This window comes from Vanacampus margaritifer, chromosome 7, assembly GCF_051991255.1.
Source record: "Vanacampus margaritifer isolate UIUO_Vmar chromosome 7, RoL_Vmar_1.0, whole genome shotgun sequence".
Classification (NCBI taxonomy): domain Eukaryota; kingdom Metazoa; phylum Chordata; class Actinopteri; order Syngnathiformes; family Syngnathidae; genus Vanacampus; species Vanacampus margaritifer.
This window is the reverse complement of record NC_135438.1, coordinates 25399606-25414162: the sequence shown is the minus strand read 5'-3', so window position 1 is coordinate 25414162 and position 14557 is coordinate 25399606. Positions and strand designations below refer to the sequence as shown.

General features: G+C 40.6%; 2 protein-coding genes across 6 annotated transcripts in view; one reads left to right on the top strand and one right to left on the bottom strand.

Moving 5' to 3' along the window:
- The window catches only part of LOC144055037 (docking protein 1-like), a 36021-nt gene extending 21594 nt beyond the window's left edge, over positions 1–14427 (bottom strand). For 2 of the 4 annotated variants that reach the window (XM_077570632.1, XM_077570634.1), the window contains exons 1-2: positions 14374–14426; positions 13596–13799 (exon numbers count right to left, since the gene is read on the bottom strand). In XM_077570632.1, the coding sequence (XP_077426758.1) occupies positions 13596–13739 (144 nt within the window). In that variant the 5' untranslated portion in view covers positions 13740–13799; positions 14374–14426. Of the gene's footprint in view, positions 1–120; positions 732–13595; positions 13800–14373 lie in introns of those variants that run through there. The other 2 variants (XM_077570633.1, XM_077570635.1) reach the window with 2 other exon arrangements.
- Positions 12629–14557, top strand: part of glra3 (glycine receptor, alpha 3) — a 118449-nt gene continuing 116520 nt past the window's right edge. The window contains exon 1 of one of the 2 annotated variants that reach the window (XM_077570637.1): positions 12629–13072. In XM_077570637.1, the coding sequence (XP_077426763.1) occupies positions 13008–13072 (65 nt within the window). In that variant the 5' untranslated portion in view covers positions 12629–13007. The remainder of the gene's footprint in view (positions 13073–14557) is intronic. The other variant, XM_077570640.1, reaches the window with a different exon arrangement.

Sequence of the window (14557 nt, the reverse complement as noted above, 5' to 3'; positions counted from 1 at the left end):
AGCTGAGTAGTTTTAATGATCAAATACAAACTGAACATTAGATTAGATTTGTCACAAAGAAAACAATATGTTCACTTGAAAACCAATAAACAAGCACATTGGATTAGTAACTATACTTACTTTGCCAGCTTTGCGAGGTTGTAAGTAAACCTGCCCTGTTTTCGTGTGAGAGTCCATCAAGGAAGCAAAAACATGCTCAAGGATCTTTGGATACAATAAAGACATGAGCAGCTCGCTTTCGCCACCCCCTACCGCCCTCTTGGTAGGTAAGGGCGTGTCGATATCCAGGAATGCTTGTAATACGAGCCTCACCTGGGAGTGTGGTGTTAAATTGGAAATGGAACAAGTCCTAAAGTATCTCAGGTCCACAATATACAATTACTATAAATATTTCCTTTATTTGTCATTATTTTCCCTTTTATTTCCCATTTTACAAAAAATATTTTCTTCCTTTTTTTCTATCTCATTCACTCCCAGCTGTTTTACTCGATTTTGACAGATTTTGCAAGGCCCACAGAATATTGTGTTCTATTGCTATAAAAACACACAACTTACCAAAAGACCGATTAGAGTCTCTTCTATCATCAGGAAATTAAAAAATATATATATCAATAAAAATTGTATCTGCTTTCGTTTGGCAACAATTAGCATTAGAATATAGCTAAATTTCATCATTATTCACAACCTTTTGTAAACTCTGGCAAAAAGAGCTTGTTGCAACATGGCCCTTGCTGAACTCTTATACTCTGCTGCCACCTGCTGGCCGTTTAAATAACTACCATTGCTTTAAGCCACCTATTCATGTTCAGCTTTCTGTATGCGCTTGCATTAAAAATACATTAAAAAATAAATGTGTAAATACGTTTTTGTGAATGAAGAAAAAAGTATTAAAAACGTTTTTACATGTTTTGGGGTTTAAATGAGCTATTTGTTATTGTGCTTATTGTAGTCCCTTTTCACTTAGACCCCTGCTACCCTGATCACTAGCATAAACATTTTATGAAATGTGAAACATTTCATGTCAACTCAAAGAAATCTACAAATTGTAACACAAAACAATGTCAAAGAATACACCCTTAACAAAGTAAAAATTAATGGACAAATATGAAGTATCTCAATTTCAAGGGCAAGGGCATTGCATGGTTACATGACTACAACACTGGGGGAAAAACAACCTCAAAATGTTGTAATAAAATAGATGCACTGTAACTTCTGAAAGAGTAAATTTGACTCTATTTAGAGTGGGACCAAATAGACTCAGTTTTAGAGTAGGCTAATATTTACACTTCGTAGCGAGAAAGATGAAAAATTGTAAAATAAAATAAAATAAAAATCACTTGCGGGTTGAGGAAAGAACTCACAACTTTCAGCGTAGGAGACTGCCACACTACCACCTGAGCTATGCCCCTCCTACTGTTCGCTTAACTCCAAGACCAAAAACGCTCTTGGATTTAGGAAGATTCCAGCTGACAAGAGCAATATACAAACACACAGCAGGAGTTGCGTGGCTCAGGGCTGTGTCCCAAGCTGAAGATCGTGAGTTTGTTCCTCAACCCTTGAGTGACTTTAATGTATTTTATTTTTTATTTTACTCTCTTCCAAGTGTAAATATGACTTTTAAAACTGAGTCTATGTGGTCCCACTCTAAATAGTTACATTTACTCTACAGAATTTACTGTGTGTATTTTGAAAATGACATAAGTAAATGTTAACATTACATTGGAAGCAATTCATGGATGAGTTTGGAAAGGAAAAGGACAACAATTTCAGACAACATGGGAATTTATGTGCCCTACATTTACATTGTCGATCATGAGATCTTTTAACCAGAAAGACTCCATGCCATAAATTACCCAGGCTCTTGTTGACAGATTGACTTTTTCTATGTCATGGAATCTTAATTAACAAATATGACTATACAGCATCTTTTCATATACCAATTGAGGTCATTTTACCATATGACTTATTTTAGTGACCTATTCATCTAGCCTCTGTGTTTGGCCTTAAAGACATTTGATCATACTTAATTCCATAGGAAGCACATCTGCGGACTTATAATACCAAGCAGAAGGAGGACACTATCCTGCAAATGAATAATACTGCTGCATAGATGAAGAAGGCCCTATGCTGCATAGCAAAGGGCTGAGGGTTAAAAGACAATGCATGTAAAGCTCACTGACTTTTGAAAGTCCATCTCACAATGTTTAATTGCGTCACGACATGCTTTGTCAACTCTGAAAGACTGTGAATAAATATATTCTTGAAAAAGATTCTAAGTGATAAACCATGTCTTTACTAAATAAATTAGGTTACAAACACAAGTGTTTCTGCTGTATGATTTCCAGAAAATCCACATTACGATTGCACCTCCATCAAAAGATTCTTGGAAGTTCTGTTCATTTGGCAAGCAACAATTAAAAGCAAATATATTTCTCTTTGACATACTAATAGCTTTGGGTGGAAGTAAATCACTCATGAAAAATAATATAAACCGTGGCTGGAGGCTTCTTTAGAAAAACATTCAAAAATCTGGTAGACAGTGTGTGGTGTATAATCAAGTAATTAGCAAAGAAATGCTGTTTAGTGTGGCTGTGTGCGTGTAGTTGTGTGTCTTCGTGTGTGTGTGTGCGTGTCTTTGCATGTCTGCAAATACATGCGTGTGAGCGATACAATATATAACATGTTCAGCATTTCACTGTCAGTTGTAGAATGGCTTGAATGAGGATCATCGTACCCTCAGAGCAAGGTCACCTTTGGAGATCCACTGACACTACACTGGGTGCATGAAGAGCTTCCTCTTTGACGTCAATGTTTCTGCATTTCTTTTACAGAGATGCACAGGCTATGTGACATGTTATCATTCCATAGTTAAACAGGGAAGATGAGAACATAATTCAAAACAATGATGAGCAGATAGGTACTTGTCTAGGCTCGTGCTATGCATCTTTGCACTGATGCTGATTGTTTTTGATACAACCTAAGGCTGGTACAGTATTTGCTATGCCACTTCAAAGTTGACAACAGACAGGCTGTATTGAGTCTTTTTTTGCCATCCTAAATAGCAGGCTTTTGTCAATGTTTGTGAATGGGTTTGTTCAGTAAACAAGTAGAAATTAATATGATTGATTAGCCACAATCACACACTGTAACAGACATGCGACTTATACCCGTTTCCATGTTCTTCTTTTGCAAATATTGCGATGACATATGAGTTTTCTTTTGTAATTCTTGGTAAACGTAATGTTTCTTTGCAGTCTTTCCATCTAAAATTGCATTAATATTCGCTTCTTTAATTAATTCCAAAAAGATTTCTGCTTCATGGTCTCCCTAAACATACCTTACTTTATCGTCCGTCATTGCTTTGAGACCTCAAACGTACGTGTGACATAATATCCGGTTAAAACGTGCGCCGTGTATCCGGTCTGGTCAGCGTTTATTCACAAAACCTGTTTCCATAGCCCAAATTTGCAATTTCCTTTTTTTCAATACGCCTCAAAATCCACCCCCTTCAAGCGTAAAAACTTATTTGCGAATTTTGGGCCCTTTTTTTGAATTTCTAGCGTTTTCATTCAGTTTTATTTTCGCATTTCTTGAAAATTCTAATAAAAACAGGTAGTTGGAAACCCTACAACTATCTATTATGCAACAGTAAAAAGTGTTACTGATAAAGCTGAAACCTGAATAAAACATACAGAGAAAAATATAACAAAATATACTCAACTGCCACCGGTCTGCACCGTAATAAGAAAATGCGTAGTTGCAGTAGCAAGACGTCATCGGTCAGCGGAAGTCTTCCGCACAGAGGAGGAATGATTTGCATTTTTTTAGCTAAACAGACAGAGTGATCTCCATTTTGTACACTGCAATTGAGGGCACAACCCTATTTCTAAAAAGTAAAATTACTTATTCCCAATTATAAACGCTTATTTTTACTTGGATTTTTTCCCTGCTTGTATTTTTAATATGTCTGACATTTTATTTCATGGAACCATGACAGTAATTGGTCTAAAAAACGATGACTTCTCAACCGTGTAAAACACTTAACAGTGATAGGAAAAGGGGTACTTCCTCTAAGGTCAGAGGAGTGACCACGTTACGTTATGTACAGTATGTAAGTGTTTTAAAATACATACGTACGTAAAATATTTCAGTAAGTAAGTATAGTAATTCATACTTTTGTACGAAGTATTTTAGTATGCATTTTAAGTTAAATGCATAAAGTTTCTCACTCATGAAGACTTTTTGAACTAATTTTTATATGACGAAATAATTTCATTGTCCTTTATTAATGTGATAATTTTTTGTCGTTCGGAATGCTTGTACATTATGTCCAACAGTAATTAATTTTGGCTAGAAGTATACTAAAAAATTGTGAGTATATTTTACCCAATTATGATTAGTAATTGGTTGTTGAATGGAATCAGAAATGTTAGGTAAATTCTACCCAACATATAGGTATTTTATAATTACTGAATTAATGCGATATTTAACCACACTGTATAATTTATTTTTTACCCAATTAAAGTGGCTGCAAATTGTTACCCTATATTTATTGGGTAAATTCTATAGGTTGTATTTTCAGTGAAAATATTAAATATTATCATACAAAAAAAAACCTGCCTTTGTTTAAGTGTTGCCTTTTTGCCTTGCACTCTGGTGCTTAACCGTGAGCTGTAATGAGGTAAGTTAATAATGCATTTTCTCTCTGTTTCTTTCTCCTTAGCCTCTCATGCTATTTATGTCCACTAGTTAAGCAGGCTGTCACACAAGTTGGCACGACTGTCTCCTCTCTTTATTCATGGCGCTACGTTAATGTGCAAAATTGCAATGGGGCAAATTAGGATTCAGATATATCTGTCACAGTGATGTGGCACTCCCAAAAATCAGGTAATGAACACTTCCATGCAAAATCCCCCTGCCTAAACCTCATATTGGTTGCATTTATGACAGATGAAATTGCCCATTACAAAAACCAAAACATGCAGTCTTGCATCACTTCACCTTCTTTGTAGAAGATTTTGGCACAGTTCCTTGCACAGTGAGATGAAAAAATATAATCTGACTGTTTAGTGCTTTAAAAAGACTTAGTAAGAGTCAACAGTCATGCTGGAGGCCGTGTGAGCCTGACCACATGCAGCAGTGCTTTGAGGTAAATGCTAATGTCAAGCATGCAAATATGCAAAGGAGTTTTCTCCTCATATTATCTTCATATTTTCAGAGAAATAATGCTCGTCATAGACTTCAGCCTCGGGAGTGTCAGAGGTAGAGTGACACTATAGATTGGAATAAAATGGTAGAAATGCTGTGTGTCCTTCAGTATGCGTACCATGAGGAAACAGGAGCTTTTTTGAGGCCAGAGGCGCTGGCCTATTTATTTAGACAAACGTGGCTTCCATCACAAACAGCATTCAGAAAGCTTAGACTGTCTAGTAAGTTACGTAACAGCCGGGAAACCGTCATCTGTATAGATATTGATAAACGATCGTCATATTGCACATTACATGAGCAACACTATAGAACTAGTTTAGTCAAAAAGAGTCCATCTTTCTTCTAGAACAGTCACATGATGCTGTATTAATTACAGCTCTTGTAATGTGCGCACCAGTCTGTACACTCTAAAAAATTAAATGTTGGCTCAACTTAAAAAATTTAGTTAACAATTTGCATACATCATTTGAAGTTATTTCAACTCAGCCATCATTGTGTAAATGCCACAAGATTATTTTAACACAAGCAAATAGATTTTTGTACTCAAGAAGCTTAATTAAATTGAACCAACTTAATTGTCACTGTGTGACACTACGGCATTTAATTATACACTGCAAAACAAAAAATAAAGCAAAAAACCCAGTGCTGCTCAACTTAATAAATGGAGGTAAACATTTGTATTGTTTTAAGTTATTCCAACTTAGCCATTGTGTAAATGGAACCTCTCTAATTAGGGAAACCCTGTCGCTTTAGTACAAACAACATGATTTATTTTGTACTCAACAAGCTTAATCAAGTTGAACTAAAGTAATTTTAATTTGGCCTATGCAAAAACTACATCGTTTAATCATAGCAACTTCATCTTTTACTTCAATTCAACTTGACTGAACTCCTCATTCTCATTTACAGATGAATGAGGCAGAATCAGGAGGTTCGGCATCTTGTTGAAGGACACTTGCAATCGAACCTACAATCTCTGCATTGGGAGACAAGCACTCTACTAATAGCCATGCCACCGCATGGTGATGAATACCTGCACATCAGGATAAATTACACATTAAAATTCCAGTTTAATAATCAAAGTACGAGAATACCATTCCAGGTATGACTGCACATTGACATTTCAACAACACAAAGAAAAAACGGTGGCCTCCATAAAATAAAACACATAAAACTGTACAACTGCCTCAAAAAGACTTAAATTGCCAATCATACTGGTCAGACTGATTCAAAGTCACAAACTTGTTGAGGCATTATGTAGACCAGCACCTTCTGCAGCCATCTCTCCACATAACAGACCAACTTATTATTCAACTGGTTAAATGTGTTCATGTAACAAACCCATTTTTTTAATGCATAGAAAGCCCTTGCCTTGATTTTTTTTAGCTTTATTCATTAACCCCAATAATATTTTTTTAGAGTGCCAGGAACCAATTTAACCTGGGAATAAATTTTTTTAAAAACGTATTCTGTCAAGAGGGCAAAGTCTGGTGGAGGACCCAGTCGCAGGGAAGCAGGGCAAGGAGGCGATGTACAAAAAAGGACTTTAATTACTACAAAACAAAAGCGAACTCCAAATGGCAAGAGACAACAAAACGTGAGGCGGACAACAAGGCAAAAACTGGTAGCATGACGGGAGGGAAATGACAATGAACCAACACAGACAGAGGGGAGACAGGAGACAAAATACACACACGCTAATGACACAACAAGACACACCTGGGGCAAGACACAAGTGGCTGAGGGCACTGATTGGTTGACACGAGGAAGGGCAGGATTACACTTAACAAGACCAAGGGAGACGCACAAGGAAAAACAGAACCCAAACATGACATATTGTATCTTGAACAACATAAAAGTCATTTTAGTTATCCATTTTATGGCATATGGGGAGGGGGTAAACCTAGTCCCGAGTGAAGGCAAAAGCACCTGCACATTATTTTGCCTTGTTCAACCTTGAAGAATAAAAAGCACTATGTTATGGTTAAAGCTTATGTAAATTACTTAATGGTGCTGCTATAGTACAGTATTTATTTAAAAAAAACAAACCACAGAATAGAACTGGTTAAATGATACTAAATCAAAATGTAATCTTATAATTTAATTGGATTGCATGCAGAAGGTGACTTTGCGGAATTAGGGTAGCAGGTACAGGGTGGTAGACAGCTGACAGAAAATGTTAAAAATTTCACCATGCTACTGTGTAATAAGCAGAACCTAATGTCTAATTCATATCTTTCACATTAGGGTGATGAGGATGGGTAGATGAACGGGAGGGGTGCAAAGTACAGCCATCTCCAATGTTCCTTGTCATCTTTAACATGCCAGTCTGTCACTCTTCCTTGCCTGTATCCCTGCAACACTTCCCTCACTTTTTTCTCTATAGCCCACTGTGACACAATCATCAAAATGGTTTTAATCAATTTCACTAAAACTCATAATCACATATTATTTTCTCAAAATTATTTCTTAACTCATTTGCTCCCAAAAACGTATAAAAACATTGTATTTTAAATATTACCATGGTACCAAAAATGTATTTCTATGTTTTTTATGTTTTTATGCTATAGCATACAGAAGGCTTTGATGCAGCCTCTGAACTGAAAAGGTCGCTTAAAGCAATGGTAGTTATTACAAAAAACGGACAGCAGGTGGCAGCAGAGTATAAGAGATCCACCAGGGTCATGTTGCAACAAGCTGTTGCCCCCACTATTTTAAACAGATTTGTGAATAATGATGAAACTTAGCTATATTCTAATGCTAATTGCTGAAAAAAAAACTGACGAAAGAAGAGACTGTAATCTTTCTTTTTGTAGGTTCCATGTTTTTTTTTTTTATAGCAATAGAACACAATATTTGTAGGCCTTGCAAAATCAGTCAAAATACAGTAAAATGCTGGGAGTGAATGAGGATGAGTGCTTTCATTTTCTTTTTTTTGCTTATTTTTTCTTGGGAGATCTCAGTATTGATCATTTGAAATGTCATCATCATTGTTCTCCCTTTTTTTTTTTTTTTTTTTTTTTTGTACGTGTGTTTGTGCGTGTGTGCGTGCGTGTGTGTGTGCGTGCGTGCGTGCGTGCGAAAAAAAATAAAATAAATAAGAATTCCCATACCGTTCACCTAAACCGAACACTTCAAAATCCAGCCAGAGTCGTGGGGCCGCCAGGAGACCCAAAGGGGGACCAAAGAAAAGAAAGAAAAGCGAAGCCCAGCACCGACCAGACACCACCCACCGGGCCACTAACCTTCACCAACCCCAAAGACATCCAAACTCCAACAAATCAGGGAAACCTCAAGGGCCCAAAGGAGAAACTGAGGAAAGGTAGAAAGGACAGACGAAGCAGAGTGAGATCCACAGACACCAGCCTCCACCGAATCAATGACCTGAGGGAGAAACAAATTGTGTCTGAGTCTCGATAGATGCTGGTGTGGTGGATCTAGCATGCATGAAAATCTCCACCAAAGAGGGGAGCCGTCGACCCCCGCCAGGACAGAGCAAGCGCAACACCTCAGGGCCCCCCAGGCCGCGGCCGCGCCAAAGGACGACCCCCGGGCCCCGCAGGGGCCACCGGCCGGAGAGCAAACCCCGGAGCAGGAGCGCCCCCCACCCCAACGCGGCCCGCGCCCCCAACCCAACGCAGCAGGACGGGGCACTGCAGGCCCACCAGGCACCCCACCGGCCCACAACCCCCGCTCCCCCCGCCCCCCCCCCCCCCCCCCCCGCGCCCCCACCCCCGCCACCCACCCCAACCCAGCCCCAACCGCCCCCAGGCCCCCAAATCCCCAGACACCCTCCCCACCCCAGCACCCCCCACCCCGGCACCCCCACCACCACCCCCCCACCAACCAAGCCGCCCCCAGCCCCCGCCCCCACCCCCACCAACCGACAGCCCCCCAGCCCCCGACCCCAGACCCCGGGGACACACCGCACCCAGGCATCCGCGCCGAAGAGGGGGCCGGGCAGCGGAGCGGAGAGGGCACCCGCGCCCACCCCACCACGCGGAGGGACGGAACACCAGGGGCAGAAGGGGAGATGGGGGCACCGGAGGACGGGCGGCATCCCCGAACCCCAGGCCCAGCGGGGAGAGGCCCCGGTCGTCACCCCAACGATCTAAGTGAAAAACTAACCCTGTTACTAAGTTCGCCAGCTCGCCGACTGGCGAACTCTACCCCTAAACCGTGTGTGTGACCCCACCCAGTGTATATACATAAGTGTGTGTGTGTGGTGCATTAAAATTGGGGGCAGGTGAACCGGAGCAGAGGGAAATGATATCCCCCCCTGCTCCGATCCATCCGCCCCCCAGGCATGTCAATGAGCGTATGTGGTGCATTCAAATAAATTAATGGGGGGGGGAGGCGCACCCGCCCACCAAAACCCCCACCCACCCCACCGGGACCCCGGCGGGGCTTGCCCCCCGGATACCGGGGCCCGCCCGAAGTGCCCGGAGGCCCACCGGAGCGGGGCGGGCACAACACCAATCCCGCCCACTCCCCCGGCCCCCGGAGCGCCGAGACCCGGGCCACGGACGGAACCCCCGGCCTAGGGGAGGGGGAGGAGGGCGGACAGGGGAGGGGGAGGGGACGGGGGAAGGAGACGACAGGAAGGGCAGGAGGCAGCAGCAGGGCCGCAGAGAGAGGGGGAGAGGAGGAGGAAGGGCGACGAGGGAGAAGGGACAGGGAGGCGGAGGACGGGCGGGGAGAGGTGAAGAGGGAGAGGAAGCAAGGGGGAGGAAGGGGGAGGGGAGAGGGAACCACGGGGCACCCCGGCGGCCCACAGGCCCCGACCCGCGTCGCCGGACCCAGAGCGACGGACCGCGCCGGGGCGGCGCCGCCCCGGACACCAGGGAGAGCCCCGCAACACAGCACCCACCACGAGACCCAGGGAACGACCAAGACGCAGCCGCCACCCAGCAGCCAACAGAGGGGCAGACCCGCCCACGCCCAGCCAGGGGGGACAGCACCTGTAGCGTTAGTCCCCTGGCATGCAGTGAATCCGAATATTAGCCTTTAGTGCCCATTGGAGGTGAATCTGTTCGATCCTGTTGGCAGCAACTGGGTTCCTGACTATAAAAACACAACCATTAGTAACAAACTGCCAAATGCAGAGACATCAATGTAAGTTATCACGATGTGGTGGCTCTCGCTAACAGGCAGAATTAAATAACCAGAATTAGGTTAAAATATTCTATATACGTAGACCATATTTCTATGAATTTTGATATTTGTTTTTTATTTGAGGCCGATATTTTTTCCATTAAAATGTGATTTATGAGGAGGTTAGACCATTGGTCGATATTCAGAGTTTGTTTATTTTTCCAGTTAACAAGAATTGTTTTTTTAGCGATAGTAAGGGCTACAAGTGTAGATTGAAATTGTTTATGTGGTAGGTCAGTTGTTGTTAGGTCACCTAGCAAACACAAGTTTGGAGATAAAGGTATCCTATAGTCCAAGATAGCGGAAAGTTTTTCTAAGACTTTAGTCCAGAAATACCTAACCGGGGTGCATAACCATAAAGCATGAAAATAAGTGTCTGTAGTGTTTTGTAAACACTGGAGACAAATGTCGGAGTCGGAGAGGCCCATTTTCTTCATCATATATTGAGTAATGTATGTTCTATGGATTATTTTGTATTGGATAAGTTGTAAATTTGTGTGTTTTGTCATTTTAAATGCATTTTCACAAACTTGAATCCAAAAGTCAGATTCCGGAGCTATAGACAAGTCTGTCTCCCATTTTAAGATGGGTAAAGACATTTTATCCGTATATGAAAGTAACTTATATATTTTTGAAAGTTTTTTTGTTGTTGTCGGAGAAAGCTTGGTAATATCTTTAGCTAAGCCAGGCGGTTGGAGCGTACCCTGAAGTGTTGGAATTTGTTTCTTTATCATATTTTTAACTTGCAGATAATGTAAAAAATTTCCGTTTGTTATTTTGTATTTTTGGAGCAAAGATGTATATGATATAAACATATTATCTGAGAAGAGATGGTGAAGATGTGTGATTCCTTTCTGCTCCCACACACCTAAATAAAACGTTTGGTTGTTAATTCGAAAGTCAGGGTTATGCCATAGGGGAGAAAGCCCACAGGGCTCCACTTGGGCTTTTGTAATTTCTAATGCCTTCCACCAAGCAGTCAGGGTGGCGGAGATCATTGGGTTTTTAAAACAATTATGTCGCTTAATCGATGTTGTAATAAAGAGTAAATCTAGAAGTCTGAGGTTATTACAATCCTTCTGTTCTAGTTCCAGCCAACAGTTAGTATCTCTGTTGGGTTGTGCCCATAGAACGATATATTGTAGCTGGTTAGCTATATAGTAGTACATAAAATTTGGTGCCTCTAGGCCACCTTTGGATTTACTTTTCTGAAGAGTAGATAGACTAATCTTTGCTTTTCTTTTTTTCCAGTAAAATTTTGTAACGGCTGAGTCCAACAACTGGAACCATTTAGCCGTAGGTTTAAATGGAATCATTGAGAAAAAATAGTTTATTTTAGGTAAAACTTTCATTTTAACGGTGGCTATTCGTCCTATTAAAGAAATAGGAAGATTATTCCAGCGTTCCAAGTCACTATGAATGTTATGCAGAAGTGGAGAAAAATTTAAATGAATTAAAAGTGCTTTCATTTTCAATGTTTTTACAATTTGTTGTTAATATATGTAAACGCAGTATTGTTTTATTATGTTTTATTGGTTGTTATAACTGATATAATATAATATATAACTGCACTTCTTATTTAATTTTGATTTTATCTCTTTCTATTCTGTTGTTTTTTCCTTACTGTAAACTGCAGCTGGACGGAGTCCAGGAAAAAGTTCCCCACGGGGAAAATAAAAGTATATCGTATCGTATCGTATCGTAACAGCTATATTATTAGCATAAAAATGTACATTGAAAATTCTACACACTGTCACTTTAAGTCTAATGTCTACTATGAATTGACAGTAAAATTTAATTTTTACTTTTTTACTTGAGCACATTTCAGAGTATGTACTTTTAAACTTTTTCTAGGGTATATGAAATATAGGGTAAATAGCATTTGTAGAAATAAGAAGATGAAGCTATTATCTAAAAATTAAGTATAGTTTTGCATAATTGTGTCTGTAAGCGTCATTTCAATCAACCTATCCTCTCTCCCCACGCACACTTTGGCCACATATGGCAAACTTGCATAAACTTCGGTTACTTTACGACAGGGAATATCAACCACATGCGTCTCCATGTAATTCTGCCCAGCAGAGCATAATGAGAAAGTGTGCTTGAGCCAGATGGAGGAAGAAACAAATGGAAAGAACAGGAGGAAGATGTCAGCAGCCGGATGGAGAGCTACAGGGACGCATACTGAGTAGACGATGCATCGGTGTGTACTGACTCTTGAATTAGATGCAGTTCGCTGAGTTTGTAATTTCAGATGCTATTCAGTTTGGGGAAACGAGACAAGGGGATTGGTTCCTTTGACTGTCAATCATCCGATGATGTAGGCGGACCTCTCTGTGCCCCTGTGCTTACGCTGGGGCACTGCACGAGCGCAGAGCTGAGCTTGAACAGCTGGCGCGCTCTGGTCCTTCATTTTCGAGTTCACCTGTTTTTGTTAGCCGAGACTCTATTTTTTGCGTCATGTGCAATTTATATGTTATGTCATTCGTTGATGTGAAATAAGAGAATCATGTAATTTGGGGAGTCTCCGGCATGTTTTGAGCGCTGTTGAATTAGAGCAGGAAGAGCACTAGCTGTGTTTGCGGTGCTGAAAGCTCCTAAAGCTCGAGGAGACAGGACGGGTCCGTCCGAACGTCGGTGGAGAGATGCGTAGGAAGAACTACTCTGCTGGTGTCTTCTTACTCGTCTGGAGACTGTCGCTGTTTCTCAGGTAAGAGGTCACAAAAATAAATAGTAAATTTTGCTAAAGTTACGCCGTTCCACGCCTCAACTCGAGACAAGCTACAAACTCTGCTCATTTTCCTCGTGTAACCTTCAAATTGTTTCAAAATACAGTTGTCCTCATAAATTTACATACCTTGTCAAAATTAGTCAAATGTGTGCACGCTTTCTTACACGAGGGATTCAGCTAAACGCATTGATTTTTTAAAATTTTAAATGGAATTAAAATTCAAATTTAAATCATTTCAAAATAGCATGAGAAAATGAGATCCCCTGTTCAGTTATTGGTCATATATATATATATATAAACATTTCACATAATCTGTATATTATGCATTGTGCAAATGTATGAAATTCATGAGTACATGTACGCTACTATCCAAGACCACCAGCACAATTCAATCTGACAGTATATGTATATTCAATATTAGGTAAGAATTTGCCCAAAGGGAGAGGTTTGGGCTCTATCCTCCAACGTGCATGTTTTATCCAGTTTCCACTGACTAACTCACCTCTGTTTGTGGGTCTGCTTCTGACAAATCTGAAGCCCTCTGTGTCTTTCTGGTGGAGCGTAATGTTGAAAGATTATTGTTCAGTGCGCTGGGCATGGACAACCAAGGTAATTTTGGGAAGCTGTTCACCAGTGTTGAGGGCATTCACTGAGTCTCCTCCATTGTCGCAATCGATGTGAAATGACAGGGATTTCAAAACAGAGCCTAAACAACATCGTTCAATGAAAACTGGTCAATAGTGTTGTCTGGGTTGTTTGTTTGCATGATAAGGGTCTTTTAATTACAGAGAAACTGTAACAACTGAGGCAGACTAGGCAGAATATGTTGCTCAGCTCCCTGGAACATGCTTTAAACAACATAGAGCAACCACGTGTATATTTGAAAACTGAAGTTGTAATTGAAATAAAAATGATTTCAATATTATGGAGAAATGCAGCAAAAATACAGGAACAGAGGGTAAAATAATGGCTGAAAATTACGTACAGTAACATAGACATAAATGCAGGACTGGTCGTCATGGCCTAAAATTTATAAAGCTATAGAATGAATAGTTGAAATAATTGCAAATATCCCCATTGTTGGCCTTATAAATGTTGTCTTATCTTATCCTTCACAGCAACAATAACTCTAAATATAAGTGTAAAAATTGTAATAGAAGTATTTCTGAACAAGTTATAGTCCTTATACAGGTGCATTGTGAAGTTTCAAATGTTAATATAATTTTTTTTCCACATTATTCATGCTCCACCAATGCCCAGAAGAGTACAAAGAGACCTACCTGATTTATAAGCTGCGGCTGCCCCATCAGCTTGTATCGTCCCTTCAGTGTCGAGTGTTTGCCCCGAATAGTATGGAGTGGCGCCTTGCACGAGCTTGACACAAAGGCTGCAGTTACGCCAGAGGTTGCAGTCGTGACTAAAAAAGTGACAAACTCTGGAAATGCACCTTTAAGCAAAGTTAGG